Source organism: Oryzias melastigma, linkage group LG22 (genome assembly GCF_002922805.2).
Source record: "Oryzias melastigma strain HK-1 linkage group LG22, ASM292280v2, whole genome shotgun sequence".
Lineage (NCBI taxonomy): Eukaryota > Metazoa > Chordata > Actinopteri > Beloniformes > Adrianichthyidae > Oryzias > Oryzias melastigma.
In genome coordinates, this window is record NC_050533.1 from 1,148,725 (window position 1) to 1,173,047 (window position 24,323).

General features: G+C 45.0%; 1 protein-coding gene across 3 annotated transcripts in view; it reads right to left on the minus strand.

Moving 5' to 3' along the window:
- Positions 1–591: 591 nt before the first annotated feature.
- map4k5 (mitogen-activated protein kinase kinase kinase kinase 5) overlaps positions 592–24,323 on the minus strand; it is a 28,797-nt gene continuing 5,065 nt past the window's right edge. For 2 of the 3 annotated variants that reach the window (XM_036209871.1, XM_024275134.2), the window contains exons 4-35: positions 20,319–20,409; positions 15,509–15,573; positions 15,383–15,438; positions 15,254–15,301; positions 14,147–14,189; positions 13,999–14,071; positions 13,733–13,864; positions 13,510–13,572; positions 13,348–13,429; positions 13,073–13,192; positions 12,837–12,915; positions 10,229–10,287; positions 10,069–10,136; positions 9,749–9,787; positions 9,565–9,609; positions 9,455–9,497; positions 9,174–9,384; positions 8,914–8,999; positions 8,155–8,196; positions 8,000–8,084; positions 7,854–7,933; positions 7,682–7,742; positions 7,345–7,347; positions 7,076–7,190; positions 6,233–6,291; positions 5,891–5,994; positions 5,639–5,816; positions 5,498–5,566; positions 5,338–5,430; positions 4,470–4,540; positions 3,073–3,128; positions 592–1,286 (exon numbers count right to left, since the gene is read on the minus strand). In XM_036209871.1, coding sequence (XP_036065764.1) covers positions 1,199–1,286; positions 3,073–3,128; positions 4,470–4,540; positions 5,338–5,430; positions 5,498–5,566; positions 5,639–5,816; positions 5,891–5,994; positions 6,233–6,291; positions 7,076–7,190; positions 7,345–7,347; positions 7,682–7,742; positions 7,854–7,933; positions 8,000–8,084; positions 8,155–8,196; positions 8,914–8,999; positions 9,174–9,384; positions 9,455–9,497; positions 9,565–9,609; positions 9,749–9,787; positions 10,069–10,136; positions 10,229–10,287; positions 12,837–12,915; positions 13,073–13,192; positions 13,348–13,429; positions 13,510–13,572; positions 13,733–13,864; positions 13,999–14,071; positions 14,147–14,189; positions 15,254–15,301; positions 15,383–15,438; positions 15,509–15,573; positions 20,319–20,409 — 2,507 coding nt within the window. In that variant the 3' untranslated portion in view covers positions 592–1,198. The remainder of the gene's footprint in view (positions 1,287–3,072; positions 3,129–4,469; positions 4,541–5,337; positions 5,431–5,497; positions 5,567–5,638; positions 5,817–5,890; positions 5,995–6,232; positions 6,292–7,075; positions 7,191–7,344; positions 7,348–7,681; positions 7,743–7,853; positions 7,934–7,999; positions 8,085–8,154; positions 8,197–8,913; positions 9,000–9,173; positions 9,385–9,454; positions 9,498–9,564; positions 9,610–9,748; positions 9,788–10,068; positions 10,137–10,228; positions 10,288–12,836; positions 12,916–13,072; positions 13,193–13,347; positions 13,430–13,509; positions 13,573–13,732; positions 13,865–13,998; positions 14,072–14,146; positions 14,190–15,253; positions 15,302–15,382; positions 15,439–15,508; positions 15,574–20,318; positions 20,410–24,323) is intronic. The other variant, XM_024275140.2, reaches the window with a different exon arrangement.

Below are 24,323 nucleotides of genomic sequence, written 5' to 3' on the forward strand. Positions count from 1 at the left end.
GATCTCTTATCATTAAAAACTGTTGGGAATGTCGTTTTCTCCATAAAATATGAGATTTTTCTGAAGGTTTTATTCAATTTCAGAGGCTCATAAAAAGCCGTGAATTATTAAAATGTGTATTTTTGCTTTTACTCTAACCTGCTGTGTAATAAATTAAATGACTCATTCAGTCAAGGACTCAATAACAGTTTCATTAAAAGTCTTTCACTTCATTTTTTAAAATACTTGAGTTATTTGCTATTTTAAATTAATTTAGATTAACGTATTTAAACTCATATTTGTCAATCTGAAGGAGCAAATATTGTTTGTGCTTTACCTTTTATAAACCAGCATTTTTAGTTGATCTTTTAGGTACTTTTTAAGTACTTCCATCAAAACATTATAAAGGGACGTAACTTTCATGAACGTTCCTTCAGTTCATCAGAACAGCATCATGTCCTCTGCTGCTCTTATTTTGAAGGGGCATCAGTCACTCTTTAACCCCCCCCCACAGGTGATGTTTACTTCGGCTCTGACGTCATCCAGCCCCGCCCCTTTGAAAGCAGGTGGGACAGACTCAAGTCCCCCCCCAGTAACAATGAGTCACAGCTGTTTTCATGTTAAAAGCTTTTTAATTACAAAAATGTTTACATTTGCAGGGATGTTAATAAAACCGAGCATCGTCCCTCATTTTATCATTTTAAATTAAAAAATGTACAAAAGTGCTTAAATGGTGCAAAGAATTAAATGTTCTATAAAAGAAAGGGGCGGGGCATGTACAATAGATCCACGTTCTTAAAAAAGCAGCAGACAGGAGAAGCTAAATTACACGGCAGAAGCATCCAGGACTCCAACCGACCGAAGATGAGTTAATAAATATCGTTTAAATTACCCACAATGCTCTTGGGCGGCTCCGTGGGCTCATTAGTCGCGTTTTAAAATCTCCCCTGGAGTTTACGGACACGCTGCTTGTTCCCGGTTTTCTCCCGCCGTTTCCGAACTCGATCCCGGACAGATTCATGGCACTTTCACGGATAAAGTCTGCAGGTCGGTCACGATGGAGCTGCTGAACCCCGGAGGAGACCCGGGTCCCGCAGCCCGACCCGCCGGCGCTCCTCTCCCATCCTGAAACAGAAGCTCCCAGTAACGCTTGAATAACTTCGTACTCCAAATGTGGATTCTCTCCCAAAGCGGTGGCGGTCCTCCGCTCTGGAGCGGATCAGTAACTGTTCTCGTGTCCGGCCAGGATGTACAGGTTGCTGTGGGCCGTGGGGTTGTCGGTCGGTCGGCTCTCCAGAACGACCACCCTGGAAAACAGAGGACGGGAGTGAGGAGGGGAAGGGGTCAGAGGACCAGGAGTCTCTGTCTCTGCTGAGCTCCACAGGTTACCATGACAACACAAAACCTCCTCAGATCAACCACCTCAAGGCAGAAGTCCGCTTCCTGTGTTCATGTTGTGTATTTTTCCCACTAACTGTCCTGCAGACGCGCTGGATGAAGGTTTGAAGACGTTCAAACAGCTCAAAGAAACATTGAGAAGCACGGCGGTGGAGGGGTCATGGTCTGGGCTTGTCCAGTGGATGTCAACGGCCCGTCACAAGAAGGAAGTTCTGTCAGAACCCTGATGGTTCGGTTCCGCTGTAGAGCCATCTGGAAACGCTTTCACTGCTTTAAGCCAAAAGTAGGCGGAGCCAACTTGAACAAAAATCATCCTTAATTGTATCGATTTCAATGTAAAACACAAGGATACATTTTGGCTCCGCCCCTTTCACCGTCCTATGTGGTGAATAATTCTACCTTTACTTCAGTATTGCACATTACAAAAAGAGGGCGTGGCTTTTTGACAGGTGACCATCCCATCCAGACATTTTTTTGCACATTTTCAAGAACGACGAGGTTTGATGACGCATCAAAAACCGAGGCCAACCCGACCGCCGGGTCATGTGACCTGCGGTCCTCCTCCCTCCTGGATCAATGGAAAAGCTGCAGATGGAGGAGCGAACAGGAAGTGGAGGTTTCTCAGGAGCAGCGGGGCGAGTAACCACGGCTGCGCTCTCAGATAGAGTCCGTCTCTGGGATGACGGGACGGCAGCAGAACCACATCCTATCCGGTCCGTTCCATCAGATGAAATTTCAGAGTCGGGCAGAGAAACTCACACCCGGCCGGTGGCGCCGGTGAATAAAACATGGCGGGCTCGGCGGCACGCAGACGGAGTATTCTGGTTCCGGAGGCGGCCCGGGCCCGGCAGGAGTCACGGTGTGGAGCCTTACTGCAGCCGTGAGCCGCTGGTCCAGCGTCCGGCCACAGTTGGATCAGTTCAACAGAAAAACATCCTGAACTTCAGGGAAGGAGCTGAAGACGTGAACGAACAAAACCGAGAGTGCGTTTTGTTCTTGAACGCATCATCGTGTTAAAAAAATAAATAAATAAATAAATAGAAAGGACTTTGAGAAGGAAAGAAGAAAACGGGTCAAAACGCAGACCGGACAGAAGAGATCAGGTCATACCTTCTATGAAACTAAATGGGGGGGGGGGGTCTGTAGAACTCTTTGATCTCCTGTGAAGATGTGGGGCAGCTTCAATGTCCTCCTCATCTGCTCTTCCTAAGCCTCCTCCTCCTCACCATCACCTCCTCCTTCTCCTCACCTCCTCCTTCTCACCTCTTCCTAAACCTCATCTCCTCCTCCTCACCTCCTCCTCGTCTCCTCTTCCTAAACCTCCTCCTCACATCATCCTCCTCCTTCTCCTCACCTCCTACTCCTCACCTCCTCCTCCTCTCCTCTTCCTAAGCCTCCTCCTCCTCACCATCACCTCCTCCTCGTCTCCTCTGAGGAGGGTTTTACCTGAACCATCATGACGGTTCTTCCAGCAGAGGATTCCTCTCTGCACCCGTTTGGATGCTGGATGGGCGTAACCATGGTAACAGGGACATTTATTCAGCTTCCAGGTTGAAAGTTTCAGAACTCCTCATGAGAACCCGTTTCTGTTTGAACGTCTGCGTGTTTCATTTTTTTTTTTTATTCTCTAAACTCTGAAGATCTTCATCGATTTCCAGTTTGGGATTATTTTTTTAGGAAAATGTCGGCACCAACCTGTCGGATCCCAGGAGGCGGAAGACTCTGCTCGGGTCGCAGATCTCCTGCGTCACCTAGGAGACAAACATAAGGACGTTTAACCCACAATCCCGGAGCGGCGCCGTGGAGCACGCCGGCGTGTTGAGTTCTGAGCGGGTCTTTGGTTTCGGCTGGGTTTTTCACGGCTGGGGGAGGATTTGGTTGCCGTGGAGAAGCCCGTATCCGTGTAGAACATGAGGTCATGTCATGAACACTTGCTGACAGCTGCGAGGCAGGCGGGGGGGGTACACCTGCGAGGTGTGAGCCCCCCGAGGAGATCCGATCACACCTGAAGACAACAAGGTCTCAGGTGTTCAGAGGAGCACGGGTCGGTGGGTCTGACACCCCCCCTGCCCCCGCTCTGTGAATTATTGATGGGGGGGCTCTGCCATTGGGACAGATCATTTATGACAGATCATGAATTTTACATGAAGGCTTCAAAATCCTCATCTGAGCCTTCAGGGCGGGGCGGAGGGGGGTTCTCCCCATATCAGGTCACACAAAAGCAGCACGGTTCACCCCCCCCATATGATCTGCTGCTGAACTTCATTACATGAACTAATCAGTCGGCCGGTTGACCTTTTGACGCCTGACATGTCTAAATGAAACACAAATGTGGTTTTGTGCATCGGCTCTACAACAGCTAACAGAAAACGCTGTAAACGCTTTCTCTTTAAAATCACCTTCTGGAGGAACATAAACTCCGATACGATCGACTCCTCACACATGTTGGGCTGGTTGTGGTTCCATGTTTCTTTTGTTTGTGCTTGAAGAGTTCAATGTGGTCATTTTGTCATATTTGTATTTTGGTGAAGGCTTTTATCTCTTCCTGTCCTCATCGTGACTTTCTCACTGCTAACGTCTAAATATAGTCTTTTAACATCGACCAACGGTTTGTGAAAATTTGAAATAATCTGTTTTATTATATTTATTTGGCAAATTTATATAAAGAATTTGTGATATTGGTGATTTCGGTGAGAAATTACCAGTTAAGTGCTATAAAAATAAAGATATTCTATCTTATTCTATTCCATGAACGGGTTACAGCCTGTTGGTGAAAATGTATAAACAAAATAAATGTTTTTGTTTTTAACTTAAAGTTGTTATAAAACGACTGAAAATGTCAAGTTGACCTGAAATGAGACTTCTTCATAAGATATTTTTGCTCATTATGTTAAATTATTTTAGGATTTTTATATTTAAAGGATTCATTTGCTGAAAATCTTATTTTAATTTCCTTTGGGATCAGAAACTCAAAAGTTTCCGTCTTTTTTTTGGAAAATTAAACTGAAAATCTAACATTCAGATGTTTTTAAATCAGTTGATGTTTAGTGAAGAACGACTGTAGAAGATCGCAGAAGAAGAAGACGTTGTACCTCGTTGGACCGGAAGCTCTTTCCCTGCATGCCGTGTTTCCAGAAGACCAGGACGCTGTCCTGCAGACACACTGCAGAGAAACAGGAAACGATGAGACTGAAGGAAACTATAACGCTGTGATCGGCCATGAAAAGCTGGAACATCTGACAGAAGCGTCCTGCTTCAGGATCTTTGGGCTTCAGTTGTTTCTGGTTTTCAGGAGCGACTGAAGGAAACAAGACGGAAGATCAAAACTTGATCGGAGTGTTTCCCAGATACGAACCCTGAGGTGCCCCTTCAAGAGGTTTCCTCTGACAGCTCAAGGTGACCCGTTATGTTCAAACTGAATCGTGACAGAACAAACTCGTTCTGCCTGAAAGTTTTAGTTTATCTGACGTAAACTCTGAAGTTTGCAGGTTCAGGAAGGCGGAGCCACGAGGAGCTTCTTCATGGACGACTGTTTTGGTTTTTATGTTTTTCTGAGCCTCTGGTGTCTATAAAGCTCAGAAAAAAATAGCCAAAATATTAGCTAAAGGCAAAATTAACCAAAACAGCTAGCATCTTGTTAAAATGTTAACTAAAAGCCAAATTAGCTTGAAAAAGCTAGCATGTTGATAAAATATTATCTTGATTTCCAATTAGCCCAACAAACTGATTACGTACCAAATTAGCCAAAACAGCTAGCATAGTGCTGAAATGTTAGCTAAAGGCCAAATTAGCTTAGTTAGTTTGATTGCAGTATATAAATCGTATTTAAACGTTTGCACTTCAGAACAATAACTTCAGCTTTAGGTGACACACATTGGTGAGGTCTGGAGGAGAAGTGAGCTGGAGTCTCACTCAGGTTCCTCTAGGACCATCAGGAATAAACGTGAAGGTTCGACTCACCGACCGACTCGATGCTGAAGTTGAAGCTGAGCTCGGACGCCAGCTTCTTGTTGGACTTCAGTCTCCCCTGGAGATTGACGATCTTCAGGTTTTCTGAGCAGAAGAACGGAGGAGTGAGGACGGAGAACTCAAAACCCGGCTCACATCAGACCGGACTTACTGTCCAGACACACCAGAACCGTGTCCCGCTCCAGCTGGGTCACGTGGATCGCATCCACTTGCTGATTGGCTGTGAGGAGGAAACAGCCGTCAGACTCACTGGAACGTCCCACAATGCATCACTCGTCTGAGGAGAACTCACTGGTTCCGATGTCTGTGAACCAGGACGAGCCGGAGTTCAGGTTGATGGTCTTGAAGTGGACCACCTGGCCCGGTTCTGTGCCCTGGCTGATGGAGACGCACACCAGGGGGTACTCGTGCTCCGGGACCACCAGCAGCTCGAAGACCTTCAGCGGGCTGGGCAGAGGGAAGTCAAAGTTCTGCAGGGACAGACGGGCCGGTGAGTCCTCTGGTTCTGGTTCTGATCAACAAGAGGAGGAACCTGACGACTGACCTTGACGAGCATGAACTTCTGCATGGGCTCGTACCACTGCAGCAGCACGATCCCCGACTGCAGCGCCCCGCACAGGTACTTGTGGCTGGTGTACGGGTTCCTCACTGAGGAGGAGGAACAGAACTGAGGGTCCAACAGCGCCATCACAGACGAGTCACACTAAGTCATGACACAGCTGAAAGAGGTTTCTACAGGGGGGGTTAAATTAGAAGCGTAAATGAAGCTGCCGAGCAGCAGGAAACAGAAAGAGCCGGCAGCTCTTCCGTCTCTGGAGGAAAAGCGGAAACGGCGTTTGTGGAAAACACTCGGATCACGCTGGGAGGAGGGGGGGGCGACACTCACCGATGCAGCATTTGTGGCAGCCCTTCGTCTCCGGGATCTTAGTCGTCAAAGCAAATCGCCTGAAAAAAAAGGAAAAAAACAACAACATCCAAATGATTTTTGAGTTTGTTTTCATCAAATTCCAACAGGAAAACCGAGACGTTCAGGTTTTTCAGGTTTTGCTCCAAACTTTAAGGATCATAAAGAATCTTTAATTTATGCAGTTTGGATTCAAAACAATTAAATGTTTGTCAATACTCAAATTATGTCAATAAAATATTTTAGTTGAAAAAAGGTGGAAGTTTTAACACTAAAATGGTCAGAAATAACTTTTATAATTACAGTCAGGCTGGGCGATATGGCATTTTCTATAACACAATACAGTTTTCAATAAACAATAACGACATATATCATGATATAAACCAAATCATAATTTTGTCGTATTTATCTGCCACATCTTAAAGTCCAGTCAGTGAAAATATTGTCCGACTTTAAAACGATTAGCAGCTCGTTAGCATTAGCATCATGCTACGCTACATCATTGAACTTTGTCTTACTGATGTGAGTCCAACCGCTTTGTCTTCCAGTTCTGACTGGATCCCGTTAAAAATTCCAAATGTCCCACTGATTCATCAGCCGAAACTAAACATTACAGAGATGATTAGTGGAAGTGACAGCGGGGGTGTTGGGCCCTTCAAAATAAAAGTCTATCGTGATATACATCGTTTTATTGCCCAGCCTCAATTAAAAGCAGATGGATTCTTGATTTGATGAATTCCTCTCTACAGTGGGACAGAGTTTGGGTGACTGGCCGTCCCAAACCGCCCGCAGTGTGGCGTGGAGACCCGGGTCGGCGGCTCTGACCTGGGCAGGATCTTGTCCGGGAAGCGGTGCGTCTGAAACTGCGCCGCCAGGCCGGGCTTCTTGAGCTGCTCGAACAGGCCGATGAGGTTGTGGGAGTACAGCTGGAAGGTCCGTCCTGCAGGAGAACAGCAGCGTCTTTAGCTTCATCTACAAGCTCAGCAGAAACCATCAGCGATCTGTTTTCCCCTGGAACCCAGGAAGCATTTCTCCAACCAGCAGGTTAGACGTGAACGGAGTAAAACAGGTGTGTGATGGTGAAGCATGATTACCTTCTGATGAAGCCAGTTAGTAGAATATCAGATCAAGCCAGGCGAGAGGAGGATGGACAGAGTCCAAGGGAAGAGGAGAAGAGAACAGAGGTTAAGTATTTCAAGAGGCAAACTGCTGAAGGTAAAACCGAAAGTCGACGTCACGCTGGGTAATCCCATCCTCGTCGGTTAAACTGAGAAAAGGAGAGGCTCTCTGCAGCAGCAACCAGACAGTTTGGTTTCAGATGAAGTTTTCTGACCACAGATAGCGTTTCTGTCCGGAGCTCAAAGCCGGCGTCCGCACAGAAACCTGCTGCTCAGCCAGAACGGCCTTCTGAGCGCTCAGGGACATCCTCACCTGACAGAGACATCAGGTTGTTGTTGATGATGTACAGCCACGTGCACCTCCGTGGGAAAAGCTGCAGAAAACAAACAAACCCATCAAACACAGAAGCTGGGGGCGGAGCCTCTGACTGATGAGACACGAGCACAACCCTCCAGGTTTCTACAGATGCGTGAGCGTCTCAGACCTGCTCCATGGTGGCCTCGTGCAGCTCGTTCAGGTTCAGGGTGTAGATGCCGTCCTCCGTCCCGAAGATCAGGTACTGATCTGAACAAACAAAGCATGTGTGAGTGTCTGCGGTGGGACGCGCCCGCGCCGCCGGCGTGCACGCACCTTTGGTGTCGGGGTGGATCCAGGACGTGGCGCAGTTGATCTTCAGCGGACATCCGTCGAACACTTTGGTGAAGCACGCTCCCATCTGCAGAGACACACGAGCGCTCGTGAGCACAGATCCAGACCCGGGGGCGGCGGGGGGCACACACACTCACCAGAACTTTGGGGGTGGGGGGCAGGCCGTTGATGGCTGGTTTCTGAGGAGAAGAAGAAGCTGTCAGACTTATCTCCAGGCTTTGTTGGTTTTGTTCTGCAGCATGTCCATGATTGGATCATTTTAACAGGAGATATTTTATGGAGATCGAAATCTTTTAGTTATTTATTACTGTAGCTTATCATATAAAACCATATAAAAGTAAAGAAATTTGAGTGTGTTTTCTTTTGACGTTTACTTTATTTCTAACTTGTATAAGTTTGAAAAAATATATTTTTATAGAGAGTAAAATATTGAAAGTTATTTAAGGTTTAAATTAATGTTCCTGCCTGTTTTTATTCATTGTTATGTTTACTCATGTTTTTAAAGTTTTAAAAAATTTAGTTTTGGTGTTTATCTTGTTCGGCCTGAAATCTCAGGTGAGTTTTGGATTTTGGCCGCCTGTGTGACTGAGTTTGACACCCCTGGCCTAGTGGAGCAGTGCCTGCTCCGGGACTGGTCGGTTGTGGGTTCAAATCCATAAAGTCCCTTAATGACAATTTTTGTTATTTAAAAAAAAAAACTTTACCAGTAGTGTTTTAATTATGATCCTGGAAGTTTTTAACCAACCTAAATGTTTTAAAAAGCCAAATGAAGAGGACAGATGCCCCCCCCCCCCAGACGTTTGACAGCTGATGAGCTTCACGCCTGAGGTTCAGATCAAAGTCCGGCTTCACAGGTTCTGGTTGTCGGTTGAAACCTCTGGGGGGTTCAGACTCACGGGGAAATCCTTCCGCTCCCGGCGGTGCTGCTGGCTGGAGGGGGGCTTGGGGCTGCCGCCGTTCACGCTGCCGTCCGAGTCGTTATCTGAGAGGAAAGGTGAAAGGTCAGGACGTGATGGCAGACCTGGGGGTGCAGCCTGCAGCTCTTACCTTTACCCTCACATTTACTGGGAGCTTGAAAAACACAACAAGCTCTAATTTAGAGAATCATCCGGGGGAGGGGGGCATCAGCACGCACCCCTGAAATAAAGAGGCTCACCGGGGTCGGAGGCGTGCGACAGGAGGCCGGGGCTGCTGACGCTGGCCGACAGGAAGTCTGTGGCGTAGTGATCCCCCTTGTTGCCCTGCTCGGGGGTGCTCTGCCGGCGGACCCCCTGGCTCGGCCCGTTCTCCGAGTTGGGGAACCTCCGAATGGTCTGGGACCCGTCCTCGTTGAGCCCCAGCTCCTCGGATGAGCTGTTGAGCGGCGGCTGAAAGAGGGTCAGAGGTCAGTTTCAGTCAGAGCTACAGAGGGGGGGGGCAGGCTGCAGGTGTGCTCACCTTCGGGGGGCGGGGCGGAGGAACCGACGGCTTCATGGTGGACCTGAGATCCAGAAGTTTTTTTTAGACAAAGGAATGACTGTCAGGGATGAAAAACTTGATGGACTTACAGTCCCACTTCCTCAAACGCGTCCTCCAGGTGAGTGACGTGTCCGCTGCAGGTGAGAAGCAGGAGTCAGTTCAGCACAGAAGCTCCTGCTGTCCGCTACACCACAGCAGCACAGGTCTAATCTACTGGTCTACAGTCAATCAGAGCGGGCGGGACAATCAGGCAGCACACAGTGTTAGTGTTACCGTTGGAACAACTCATCCTCAACGCTTTTGAGAAGGCTCCTTTGAGGGACAGTGAGGCGCAGACAGGTGAGAGGGGGACACATAAAATGAACAGGTGAGAAAAAAGCTTCACAGACCGCAGCAACATTTCACAGCCCAGACAGGAAGAGTGCTCTCGTCTACTAACAGACGCGGTTCAGCACAAGCCGGTTAACATCTGAGGCTGAAGCACGAGTCCTGAATCCTGACGGAGGCTTTTATCTGACAGAAAGCAGGCAGGGAGACGTGCGGGACGGCAGTAAACAGGAACCGTTGCTACGACAACAGTTTCCAGTGACTACCTGGGTGTTATTCCTCCCTCTGCAAAGGGGCTCCATGGGGAGGTGAAGTCATTATCTTTAGTCACATCCTGTGGAAAGTAAACAAACGTGGAGTCATGAATTGACAAGCAGGAAGTCAGAAACATCTGGACGTTGTGTTTGAAGTGAAGCTGAGCGTTACCATTTCAGAGTGAGCCTCCGTCTCCTTCTGGAGAGGCGGTTTAAACTTCAGCTTGTCGACTGTGGAGGAAAAAACTGTTCAGCTTTTGGTGAGACTTTCAGCAGCTTTGACACTAGAGGGCGCCGGCGCGACACGAGAAAACACTAAGCCTTCCTGATCACTGTGGTCATCAGCCCAGGACCATCCATCCATCCATCCATCTTCTTGGCCGCTTCTTCCCTTTCGGGGTCGCGGGGTGCCGGAGCCTATCCCGGCTACTGAAGGGCGAAGGCGGGGTACACCCTGGACAGGTCGCCAGTCTGTCTCAGGGCCTCAATCACACACCCATTCACTCTCACATTCACACCTAGGGGCAATTCAGAGTCACCAATTAACCTATGAAGCATGTTTTTGGACGGTGGGAGGAAGCCGGAGTCCCCGGTGAAAACCCACACATGCACGGGGAGAACATGCAAACTCCACACAGAAAGGTCCCAGCCGGGAGTCGAACCGGGGCCTTCTCGCTGTGAGGCAAGAGCGCTAACCACTTGCGCCACCGTGCAGCCCAGCCCAGGACCACCATGCTAATATGCTGACCTCATGCTGAACATCGACTGTATGTGAGAGCTGGACTGAGTGGCCCCGCCCTCTTGGCGTTGCAAACAGGAAGTACCCTCAAATCCCATAGACTTCTATAGAGAAATAACCAGCTGTTCCTCCGTCATTCTATTGGTCAGAAAAACCATTCACCTGCCTCTGACATCATATACATATCTTATTGATTATCCTCTTTTCATCTTTTTCTGTAGTATAAGTTATAAATTGACCAATCAGATGTCTCAGTAAAAGTAGGTGGGGCCTGCTGACCCCCCACCTCAATTGTTTGACAGATTCTCCTGAGCCACTCTCAGCAGAAGGGCCAACGAGATCACTCATGACTGCTGACAGTAGTTGCCATAGAAACATTGACTCAGACGACTCGGACCAATCATTGTCATCTGGCTCCAACATGGCGACGTCCATATCACGGAAAAATGGCGACTGAACTGGCTTCATCTCACTGGAGCCAGAGGTAAGGTATTTTTTATTGGGTGATGTCACAGCCGGGCAGTCCAGTTCTTTATATACAGTCAACACTGTATACAAAATAGTTCCATTTTGGTGTCATGTGACCACATGACTTTCTCCCAATCAGAGTCCATGTGGATGATCCAGCCGGGCCTGGACATGTGCTGGCCTTAGAGCCTTTGGATCTCAGTAGAACATGAATCCACAATATGTTGTGAGTTACTATAGCAACCTGAATTACTGTGATCCCAGCTCTGTTCAGGTGAATGACCAGATCCCCGTGCAGATCTGGACGATGTCCTCACCATTCTCAAGATTATTTGTATGGTAGGTTCAAATTATAAACTAGCCAATCAGATGTCTTAATAAAAGTGGGTGGAGCCTGCTAACCCCCACGCTCAAAATGTTTGACGGACTTCATGTAACCATGGAGACTTTCAAGTTATAGGGGCGTGGCCTTCCAACACGTTCACTCCTGATTGACATCGTCTGGCTCCAACATGGCGGCGTCCATATTGTGAAAAAACAGCGACTGAATCGACTTCATTTGGTTGGAGCTGGCGGTTAACATTCTATAGGTGATGTTACACTTGCTCCATTTCTCATATACAGTCAATTAGTCAGAATAAGTTTTCCATGTAAACATGCCAGTTTGAAAGCAATTTCAGGACAACAGACATTATTCCAAATGTTCTGTATTGAAACGCCTTATTTATAGTGAGCCTCAGAGGAGACAGAGGAACTTCTTTCCAAACTTTTCTGTCAGATTCACATGGGAACACACTAAAAAATGTCAATTTAGAAAAGACCTTTGGTTTAAATGTAAATATAAAATGTGTTAAATCTCGTGTTTTCAGGCCTTGATAATAGTTGATAACAGAGCAGTGTCCCATGACATCATCAGACTGCGTCAAACTCAGGAAAAACTCAGAATCAGGCAGAAAGCAACAAAAGTAGCTTCTCTACAAAACAATGAAAAACGTGGTCAAGGACAAAAAAACGAAGCGCTTCCATGACGCTGATACTGTTTGCACAGATTTATGATGCTGTGAAGGTTCAATCCCAAAACGGATCAGACGTGAGCAGAACCCTCAGAGCGCAGGAATGATCAATAAATCCAGAAAACCTGCCGTCTGGAGTTTCAGAGCTCCAACACAAACACGTGTCTTACGGCTGAAGGAATCCAGCCCATAATTTATCCTCTAATCAGCTTCTGGTTAACAAAGAAACATTTCTGCTGCAGCTGTGAAGTTATGCTGAGCTCGCAGCTTCAGGTAGATGACCTCCAGGAAAACGTTTCCCGCTGGATCACGTTGGAGGCAGACGGTGAGGAACCAGCAGCAGGAAACACGGAGCTGCAAATCGTTCTCCGTGCTCCACAGTTCGCCTCACATGGAAGTCAATTAGAAAAAAGCCTAAAGTTCCAAATGCATTGTGGGAAACCGACAGAAACCACATTCAGCTCACAGGAAACCACAATCATAAGCATGCTGAGTGGGAAGGGGGCAGGGCTCCAAGCAGCCTCTTCGGCCAATCACAGAGCAGGGATGTGGTGACTTACAGTCCAGCTCGGAGCGCGTCCTCTCGGCACGGGCGTGTTTGTGGGTGGAGCGGATGGTGTGTCTGACTTCAGACAGAAGCTGAAAGGAACACAGCAAAGATCAGATCGTATCAATATTTCCCATCACCTGTACCTACAACTGATCGGCTCTCGTCTCAGCAGACAGGCGGCCATCTCTGTTCAATCCTCTATCTTTATTAACCCCCAAAATGAGATGAAACCGAGTGAGATGTCACCTCGAACTCGTCATCGTCCGCCTCGCTGTAATGCTGGTGGTGGTTGTCCGGGTTGTTCATCTTATCCAGAAGGTCGACGGCGAGCCTCCTGCTCAGGGCGGTCTGAGCCACAAACACGTGCTGCAGGAACACGTGAGGAACCGTCAGAACGGAGGTTTGACCCCAAATGTTTGGATTTATTCTTTGGGTTTATAGAGATCCTGTAAAGCATCTAAAGAATGAAACGGAATCAATCGGATTAGGATTGTTTTCCTCTCCTAAAGCAGATTTCTCACCGTCAGCAGTTTCTCTGCGGTGGGCCGCCTCCTTGGACTCTTTGTTAGAGACATTTTGACAAAGTTGTGGAAAGCGGTGGACCTGCAGAGCAGCATAATTGTGTTAGTCAATAATAGATCTCCGCATTCCTCAGAGGAATCAGATTATTCTCCGACACTCACCAGCTATTTTTGTCTTTTAACTTGGGAGGCTGAAAGCTGCTCTTGGACATCAGAAACAAGGCTCTGGACGGGACAAAGACACCGAGGTTCAGCTTTCCTTCATCCCAAAAACCATTTTTCACAGCTCAGGAGTCAACAAACGACCTCACGAAGCATTCAAGGAAACAAAAGCAGGAAGCCAGGAGAAACGGCGTGGGGAAACCCCCACCGAGGCGTCACGCACCTCATGGGATGCAGGTCAAACATGGGAGGCTGCAGCTCAGCCAGCTCGATGGACGTGATGCCCACCGCCCAGATGTCGCACAGCTGGTTGTAGCCGCCGTTCTTCTCCACAGCTGCTACCTCCGGCGCCATCCTAAACCGAGTGGGGACAAAGTCAGAGCGCTTTAGCGCCGGTATCTGCAGGATGCAGACGTGCTCGTCGGTGCTCCGTCCCGCAGCAGGAAACGGCGTCTTCAGGAGAAGAACCCGGTTCAGCCTCACACTCACCAATATGGCGTCCCAATGAAGGACTTCCTCTTGGCGATTGTGGCGGTAATCTTGGCTGCAACTCCGAAGTCGGCTGCAACGAAGATTTCCAGATGATGTGACGCACAAACAAACGTCAGGAGGAAACGCAGAAGGAAGAGAGTCTCACCTAACTTCACGTCTCCGTTGTCTGTCAGGAGAATGTTTGCTCCCTGAAAATAAAAATCTTGAGTGAGGTTTGAACAGATTAATGAAGACCAGCTGCTGCTGTCAAATAGGGCTGCCATGATTAGTTGACTAATCAACTATTAAAATAGTCAAATAGACAAATTTAATGTCAATTAATCTTTACTTTATATTATATGGAGTCAGAGTGCAGTGAAGTTAAAAAGTTATGATGACATTATGCTAGCTTTATGGACTTTTAGGTTTTTTAGGCTGTTTTGAAATTATGCTAATATTTGAGCTTCTCGCTAGCTGAAGCTGTTTTGTTAGTTTTTAGTTTTGGCTATTAGTTTTGGCTAACTTAGGCTTTTTTCAGTTTTTTAGGCTAATTTAGCATTTAACTATTATTTAAGCTGGCTATCAGCTTCAGCTTTTTCAGCTATCAGCTTCAGCGTTTCAGCTATCAGCTTCAGCGTTTCAGCTATCAGCTTCAGCTTTTTCAGCTATCAGCTTCAGCTTTTTCAGGTATTAGCTTCAGGATTTTCAACTATCAATTTCAGCATCTTCAGCTATTGTCACTAGCTTTACATGCAGGCCAAATTCACACTAGCACTATTGCAGGTAATGCTATATATCTAGCTTTAAGTTAGTTTAAAGCTAATGATGGCTAAGATGTGTGCTTTACATCCACTTTGTGCATGACCCGATTAGTCGACTAATTGGAAAAATAATCTGTGATTACTCAACTATTAAAATATTTGTTTGTGGCAGCCCTAGTGTCAAACAAACTCCACAGTTTCTGGTATCTCAGACTTGAGAGGTTTCTCAGTTTGTGACGGTCGCTCTGGCGGCATCCTGCGGTGCGAGCACAGGAAACAGGAAGTGCTCGCTGCACAGAGCTGAGAACAGATAGCGGCTCCAGACCTGACCTCCCTGATAACACGAGGAACCAGCCTTGAGGGAACGCAGCGACTCCACGCCTCAACGAGGAGCCGCTCTGCGTTTCCTGACCTCACACCTCTGCTGCTTTACGACAAGCATCAGGTAACAACCATCCCTGAGTCTGCTTGTGGTTCCTGAACAGAACTTAAACCAAAAGCCAGACAGGTACCTTGATGTCTCGATGCATCTTGCCCTTGCTGTGCAAATAGGCCAAACCCTGGAGAGGAAATGAAAGCGGCTGGAGTCAGGAACTGTGAACTCTGGAGCTGAACCAGAAAGTAGTTCCTCCTGATCCTACCTGCAGCGTCTCTCTGCAGACGTAGGCGATCTGCGGCTCGGACAGCGGTCCCGTCACTGAAACGACACCGTCACCGTTTGGGTTCCTGGTGGTTTTTGTGTTGAGTTTCGACAGAGAGGAACTCACCGTGATAGATGTCCTGCAGAGATCCTCCGCTGCAGTACTCCATGCAGATCCACAGTTTGTCCCGGCTAGAAACAAAGCAGAAAAATCCTGAGGAAACTACAGACGCACGGGGAGACCCACAGCATGTCTAAAGGTGTATTCACACCGAACACTAGTCACGTGACGGAGGTGGCCAGTTTCAATGTTGAGTCAATGGGACAGACGCGACATGAGGAGATCTGAAGTCCTGCAGCGTGATTTGAGCGGCTGGCGTGAGTCGGGCGGCACAGCCAAAATGTAAATATCTGAAGTTTGACAGGTCACCAATCAGGAACTCAGCTTTGGGCACGTGACATTTTCAGTGACTCGATCAGCGAGTACAATACTACTCCAAAGCGAGTGTTTTTGTCCAGAACTTCCATCTATTTCATTAACCTGCTGGAGCTGCAGGCTTGTAGAGCTCATCCCAGCTTTCTCTCCCATGGCGGAGCTCACTAACTCCATATGCCGGCAGACAGAGAGCCGCTGCGGAGTACGGAGGCTGCCGGCTCGAGACTCATCCAGACGTTAGAGAAAAAGGAATAAGTTCTCCTAATTTTGATTTTCCCCCTCGGGGTTAATGCGAGACAGAGAGCCTTCAAGCTCAGCCACAGAGACACAGAAACACGGAAGCCGCTGTCGCATATTTGTGGCTTGCTTGGTGTTTTCTTGTCTGAGATGTTCTTGTGTGAAGTAGAAGATCAACCTTCAGTTGATGGAACAAATCGGAGGTTCTGCTGTTTTTTCTCTCGTGTTTTTACTGCACTTCTAGCAGATGAAGGTGTTCTGTGGAACCAAACCAGCATCCCATCAGAGATCCGGTGAAATGTTTCTGGTAAATCAGATCCTCAGCATTCATTAACATGTTTGGAACTTAATGCTCATACTTTCAATAACTGAAACTTGTGTCTGTGATGGAACAAGTTTTCCAGATGGGCGTGGCTTTCTGCAGTTGTGGCCGGGGCAGGAGGAGAGTGACCCAAACTACAAAGATCTTATTTTTAAACCTTTAACTTTTAATTTGTCAGCTTCAGCAGATCTGAATTTATTCGTCTGTATTTTATTCAGCGTTTTATTGATTTTACTGAGGATTGCTCGTCTCTGCTCTGAGTTCCACCGGCAAGGAAGTTCCTACCAGAAAAATAAAGTCATTTTGCATTTTTGTAATATTTGAGTGCGTCTGTGGACAGGCCCCGCCCCCTTTACCCAACATCTACATTTGATAGTACTGATGATAAACCTCCACCAACCCGTTTGTGATTCTACCCTCCCTACTTTTAAATCAGCCTCTTCAACACACTTGATTTTTCTCCTTTTCTTTTGCACCCTTCTCCTCCATCTCTAACATCCACTTCCCTTTTTCTTTTTTCTTTGTTCCCTCCGGCCCAACAAGAAATGTACACCATATAAATAAAGTTCAGCCTCAAATACAAAACAGGTTTATATAAATATACTCCTTGTAAGTCAGAAGATTCATAAGTCTCTGTTGTAACAGTGACATCTGTCCAACACCAGAAGCCTTCAGCTCTGATCTGATTGGTCAGCTGCTGGACAGGACGAGTTAACAAAGAATCTCATGTCAATCATCTAGATCAGTGTCTGTGAACCTTTTTTGAGCCATGGTACACTTTTCCTTGACAAAAAAATATCACAAGATACAACAGCAACCAAATCTTTTTAAAAAGTGGAACTCTGCAGTCTGTGTTGATGTGAAGTTTGTGCACTTTTTGTAATAACTGAGGCAGAATAATTTAAAGTTGCAGCTGTTTTACCAAATTACTGTAATAGTTTTCAATAATAATTTTCAACAAAATTAGTTGCAATTTTTCCCAGTTAGTTTTTCCTTTCAGATTATTGAAATGTAATTTTATGGAACCTCAAAAACCCAAATAACATGAAAGCATTTCTAAACGATAATTTATGTTTATATTTGTTTTTGTTTGTTTTGCTTTGTTTATTGTTTATTGCTCATGCCAGCTCAAAGAACATTCCAAAAATGACAAACAAGAAGAAAGGCATAAACAATCAGAGTCAGACAGAAACTCATCTTATGATAATATCTGCTCCTACAAATCAATCACAAATTAACAATGACAAACAGAAACAAGACAAAGTCATTCAATTAATTCTTACAGATAATCAAACCCCGTTCCTAATCCGATGGAGGCCTACTTTCATTTCTTTTAATTAACATCAATCACTGTAATATATCTATTTACTGTTTTGTCCTTAAATATGTTTTACATTTAGTAGCAGTCATACATTGTTTAAATGTTCTGTCTAATGAGTTCCACAATCTAATGCCTTGAACTGAAATGTGAGTCTGTCTCAGAGTTGTTTGTGCTAAAGAAACTTTAAAATGATCTTTCCTTTTGTTAGAAGCTGGTTTAAAAAAAGACTGAATATTGCCTGGCATCATATTAAGTTTGGCTTTTAACATGAACAACATTTTTAGATCAACCAAGTTCGGGAATTTAAGCAGACCAAATGATTGGTATGTTCCTTGCTGCCTGTTTATGGATAATTCTTACTGCTCTTTTCTGTGACAGAAACAAAGGTTTGGTGAGTAGAATAAGCTTTTCTCCAGACTTCTGTACAATAACTGAAATAAGGAAGAATAAAGAAGCAGCATAACATCTGCAAGGAGTTACTATAAAACAAATCCTTTACTTTATACAAAACTCCAATATTTTTTTGCCAATTTTACTTTTTAAATAATTAACATGCGATTTCCATTTAAGTTTATCATCCATCACAACTCCAAGAAATTTTATTTCACATACGTTTTGGACATCAGTTTGGTCGATTTTGAGTGTTATATTTTCGTTATTTTGGCAGCTGCTAAAAATCATAAATTTAGTTTTTTTTCCCAGTTTATTGATAATTTGTTATCATAAAACCATTTTTTTGTCTTATCCAATTCTACCTTTGTCATTTCTATTAACTGAGCTAGGTCTGTTCCAGAGTGGTAAATAGGAGTATCATCTGCAAACAACAAGATTTGATTTGTTTTGAAAACATTGCAGATGTCATTAATGAACAAAATAAAAGTAAAGGGCCTAGAACGGATCCTTGAGGGACCCCGTTAACAACTTTTTGAAGATGTGATGTCTCCTCATTAATTTGCACAAACTGCTGTCGATTTGTTAAATAACTTTCAAACCAATGAAATGATAAGCCCCTAATCCCATAAAAATGTAGTTTATACAAAAGCAAATTGTGATTGTATCCAATGCTTTCTGTAAATCAATAAAAACCCCTTTTGTTTGTTGTCTATTATCTATTGCAGCTGTAATTGGAGATCTATTCGGTCTAAATCCGTATTGTTTTTCACTAATTCATTTATTTTTTCAAGAAAACAATTTAATTTTATAGCAAACCATTTTTCAATAATTTTTGAGAATTGAGAGAGCAGTGATATAGGCCTATAGTTATTAAACTGATGCCTATCACCCCTTTTGTAGATTGGGACTATTTTAGCCACTTTCATTTTGTCTGGAGACACCTGACTGTATTGATAAATTCCATACAAACGTCAAAGGTTTAATAATAGTCAATAGTTCTCTTAACAATCAGCATGTCATTGTGTCAGAGTAAATGGCATTTTTGGACAAATATATATAATCACAACATTTTTCATGAATTTTATACAAAAGACCAACTGTATATTCATGTTTTATAAAATTATACAAAACTGTGAACAAGGTTAAGTTTTTCTTTTGCCTAAATCAAAAATATAACAAAAATGTTTTTCATTTATTTTTGGTTGATTCAATTGTTTTAATTTAGTTTAAATGAGTTAGTTGGTCATCTCACCTTAATGCTGTTTCTGTTATTCTGTTATAACTTTTATTTAAATTTAACTTAAAGTTCTCAAAAGTGACTGAAGTCTGAAATTGAATCTATCCTTAAAAAGCAGCTTTTCTTTTCTGAAGATGACTGGGACTAAACTCTGGAATCTCTGACTGGAATTCCTTTGTTCTCCAACACAAACTAAACCGTTTCCTGCGTTCATAGAGAAGCTTTCCAAACTGTTAGGACAGATGTTTGTGTTTGTTATGCTTCATGACGCCATCACATTAACCCAATGCATCATGGGAGATGTAGTGAAAGCAGTGGTGCTGATGCTGGACAGACTCACAGACTCCCCGCCCGTTCTCTTCCCTCCATCCGCGCGCATCATTTGTCCGTTCACATTAAACATGATTCGTGCATCAAATTTCCATCCTGTGCTTTGGTTTTAAAACGCATCAAACTTGCTCTGCAAAGCTTGTAGAAAACTGTGTTTATAAACCTGACACTCGTGTTGTGTGGGAGGAGCTACAGTCAAAAGTTTCTCACCTTTATAAAAAACACGAAGATGTTGAGAAATGTGGTGCTGAAACCGAGAGCGTTTCTGATGACCACAAAGCTGATCATCTGATTCTAAATGTTTTTGGATCAGTGAAGATGAATCATTTCTGGTTGAAAACACTGATTTAGAGCATCGTCCGGCCCACAGCGAGCGGGGGCCCGAGCGTGTACCTGCTGCGCTCAGGTATGCGTCTCTCTGCACTAACAGCACATAAACCAGATCAGAGGCTCAAACTCCAGTTAAACCAGCTGGAAGACTGCCGGCCTCCTTCCTCTGATGTGAACCAGAACCGCACCAGTCGAGCCTGTTTGAGTCACGCTCTCAGCGCCGGCGTGACGGTAATTCGATCCACGCCGAGAGTTTCAAACAGCAGCGTGTTACATGTTTGAACTGAGACGGAAGACACCTGAGCTCACAGTAACCAGCAGACCTCCTTACCTCAGGTAGCTCCCAAAGTAAGCCACGATGTTGGGATGCTTGCATTCCTTCACCATGAAGATCTCCTGCTCGATGATGGAGAAGTCGTCTCCTGGAAACAACAAAGAAACCAAACAATAACTCTGATTGTTTCCACTCAGACAGTAATCGTTTTAATCCCGTACACACGTTTCTCCCCAAACTCTGGAAGCTAAACTGACATCTGGAATCAAAGTTTGGGGGTTTGACGGGTTTATTAGAGCAAGCTGAAGGAAGCTGCTTCAGCGGGAACAGCGTGTACTCTGGCGTGCACGTGGAAGGAGCTGCTTCCACCAACATCCCACCAACAAGAAGCTTAAACTGTGAAATATGCAAAGCCAGCTGCTCCCAATTGTGCCGTCCTGGAAGACATTAGCGGGAGGTTCCGACCTGCCAGACAACCGTTTCAGCGCAATCACAGGCAGCAGCGGTGGGCGGGGCTACAGACCAGCCTGCTTCCAGAGAAGCAGCTCGGAGGTGGAATTTATGGCCAGATTTCTCTCCAGTCACTTCTGCTCCTCCAGAAGAGCAGCTGGCAGGTTCTGACCGCCGTCCTTCTGGATGAAGAAAACGCTGTTTTTCTGTAACTTCAGACTTTTGATGGGGGCGTGTCAGGTGGAATAATTCCTGCACCTGCAAACATTTTCCAACCATTGACAAACAGATCAGCCTCTTCCCTTAAACACCGTCAGGTCACCTGATGCCCTCGCCGTTTAACCCTTTAGGAGCAAATGGAAGATCTGACCTTTGACCCTAAAAAACCACCAGGTTTTTATTTATTTTGATTTCTGCTTCAGACTGTGCACATAAGCGTGCGCTTTCATCAACTCCATGGTGTAGAACATTAATGTAGGTGTAAGATTTCAGAATAAAAGTCTTGATTATGCGATGGTTTTTGTAAAAAGCCAAAATTTTCTGCTCGTCCGCCTGTAAAGGGGTGGGGGGGCTTCAGAGGTGATCACAAGGTGTATTCACACCGAACGCACTTTACGCGGTGGAGACGGCCAGTTTCAATTTTAAGTCAATGGAACAGAGGCGACATGAGGGGATCTGAAGAACGAGGTGCGACTTGGGCAGTGAGGCCAAAATGTAAATATGTGAAGTTTGACAGGTCTCTGCGTCGTATCAGCCAATCAAGAACTCAGCTTTGGACATGTGACGTTTTCAGTAACTCGATCAGGGTAGAATACTAATCCAACATGAGTGTTTTAGTCCTGAACTTCCATCTTTTCCATTTAACCACTAGAGCTGCAGACTTGCAGAGCTCATCTGGCTCATCTTTGGGGTGACAGCGGGATTCACTCAAAGAAAAAGGTCTCCTTATCACACCCCCATCCAACCCCCCATCAGGTTAGTACAAGACATAGAGCCTTCAAGGTCAGGCACAGAGACACAGAAACACCGTGGAAGCGACTGTCATGCAGACAGCCCCCTGTACCTGGAAAAGCTTTGAATAATAATCATATAAACTCAAACATGAGACATGAATACTGATGTTTTTGTAGAACCGTTCTTGGTATTGATCTTCATAAAAACATCAGCTGGTAGCTCCTCCCACATGCAGCTGCAGCGTCAAACTCAGGAGCACATTTTTTGACAGACAACGAGGAGCCAATTTGTAGTGCGAAGAAAGGTGTGGGACACAATTAAAATTTTCATGTGAATCGCGTTCGGCGTGAATGCAGCTTAAGACAGTAGTCTCCAACCTTTTTCAGGCCAAAGACTGGCTTAAATTAGACCATATTTTCACAGAAGGAGAAGAAGTTAGCATTTTTAAGCTTCCAGTTTATGAAAATCTATTTTCAAAATAAATGCTAAAACAAGAAATTTAGTTTAAAAAAAGCCTAAAAATGTCAGTAGATTGTTTTATAAAGATGATGAAGATTCAATGAAACAAAGTTTTGTAAAGTCATTTCTGATTAGAAAAAAAATCCATAAAAGACACATTAGATTATTTTCTTCCTAATAGAATCTCATTTTAACATCAGTCCAGACTCCAGATCATATTTTGTCTCGACATGAATCCGCATTTTTGGGGTATTTTTTAACACAAAGCAACATTTTCTGCGCTGAAGTTTCTGAATCTAATTCAGCCTCACTGCAGGAAAATTCTCAAGTGTCTCTTTTCCTGGTTTCCACAAATCATCAACTTTATTTAATGGAATCCTCATTCTCAGTAAAAAGATTTTCCGGTTATGTGGAAGAAGACTCCCGTTTTGTAAACAGCAGCTTTATTGTTCTTTGAAGTCGAAGGATCTTCTTCGGTTTCCTCACTGGATCATTTCTCCCTGAAGAAACTTTACAAATATGTTTCATTGTTTGATTTTTGTTAGCTTTCAGCTACTAACTTAGCAATCCACTGAGGTGTGTCCGTAAAAGAATTTAAAGTTTTAACCTAAAGCTTCAGCTTTGGCATTAAGGAGCAGCTGAAAGTTATTTTTAGTGCTAATCAAATCTGACGATCATCGGCGTAGAAGAGAACAGACTTCATATTGTCTGGAGGAAAAGTTCATTAGAATAATTCTGCTTTTCTTCACAATGTTTTGACATATTTAAAGAGAGTTTGACCTTAAGTTCTGGGGTCTCTGAAAGCTGAATGTGGACCCCCTCCCAGTTTCTGTGCTGCATTCACTTCATCCATTAAAGCGATCTCTGCGTTTTGGGGAACCAGAAGACGCAGCGTTGATCAGACTTCACTCATTAACACACGAGTCAGTCTGAGAGCCGCTCGGGGTTCTTATCAGTTCAACCATCCAGCTGCCTCTGTCCCACACCGCCGTCCTTCCCCCGTCCAACCGGTTTGATTGCTCCGCCCCCTCCTGAGGAGGTTTACCTGAGGCATTGCAGAAGAAAGTCTACACCTGCAAGCGACTCATCTGTGAGTCCATTTTCCCGCCAAAGCTGCAGAATTTATGGCACGGGGGGGGGTCATATATTTTTATTATCCACGAGCTTCTTCTTCTTTTTCTCTGTTTGAAACTTCAACAAACAGCCACTTTACATGTATATTAATAGAATCCAGAAGAGCTAAAGAGGGCGTTACCGGGGCAACCGCACTTCAACATTTAAACAGCGAGTGGAACAAAGCCGATCCGAGCAAACGCAGAGAACAGAGATGAAATATGTCGAGAACCAAACTGCTGATTTATTCAGGTCTATGAAAAAGATTTTTGGTTTCACGGTGAAACGGATCGGTCCACCGTCCTGAGCAGCTGATCCTCCATCACAAGCTAAACCGTCTTAGCTCCTCCTCCATCACCTTCCAGCACACCTTCTCTCTGATTAGTGATCCTTTCGATCTGCCGTCTCTGACACTTCCTCTTTATGGTTTGCCAGTCTGCCTCTTTAAGAGAACCGCTGCAGAGTTCATCTGCAAGTGAACAGACTCCTGCGTTTGGACCGGTGATTGGGTTCAGGTGAGACTTCACACCTGCAATACCAGCAGAACTACAGGAGAAAACTGAACAGATGTTTCCTAAAGTGACAGATTCTCTGCAGCTGCTGCGTAAAAAAAAAGATGAACGCCCGTTTTATCCCCGTTAGCTCAAATCCTTAAAGATGTTATGATCTTCATCTGTCATGTAAACGCTCTGGTTTAATCATCCAATCCAGATTAAGGTCAGAGTGGATAAAACTGTTGAAATATTTTAATGTTTAAACATCAGCAGCATCAGACGGGGGGGGGTCTCCAAACTGCATCTCTGAACTTGTTTGGATCCAGGTTTTCCTGGAGGATCTGAACTTCAGCAGCAAAACTTCAGATAAAAAACTAAATCTGAGAAAAAAACAACAACTTTGGTGATTTTTTTTTCTTTTTAGCAGAATGAAAATGTTGTTAATGTGATGGCATTCTTTTATTGTGGGAGGGGCTTAACTCAAACCAGAAAACTGGATTGAATTTGACTCTGAACTATTTACACAGAAACGTTCTTATCTCCACGGCGACCCTGAAACCCGGAGACTGTTGACATCAGCTCTTCCTCACCC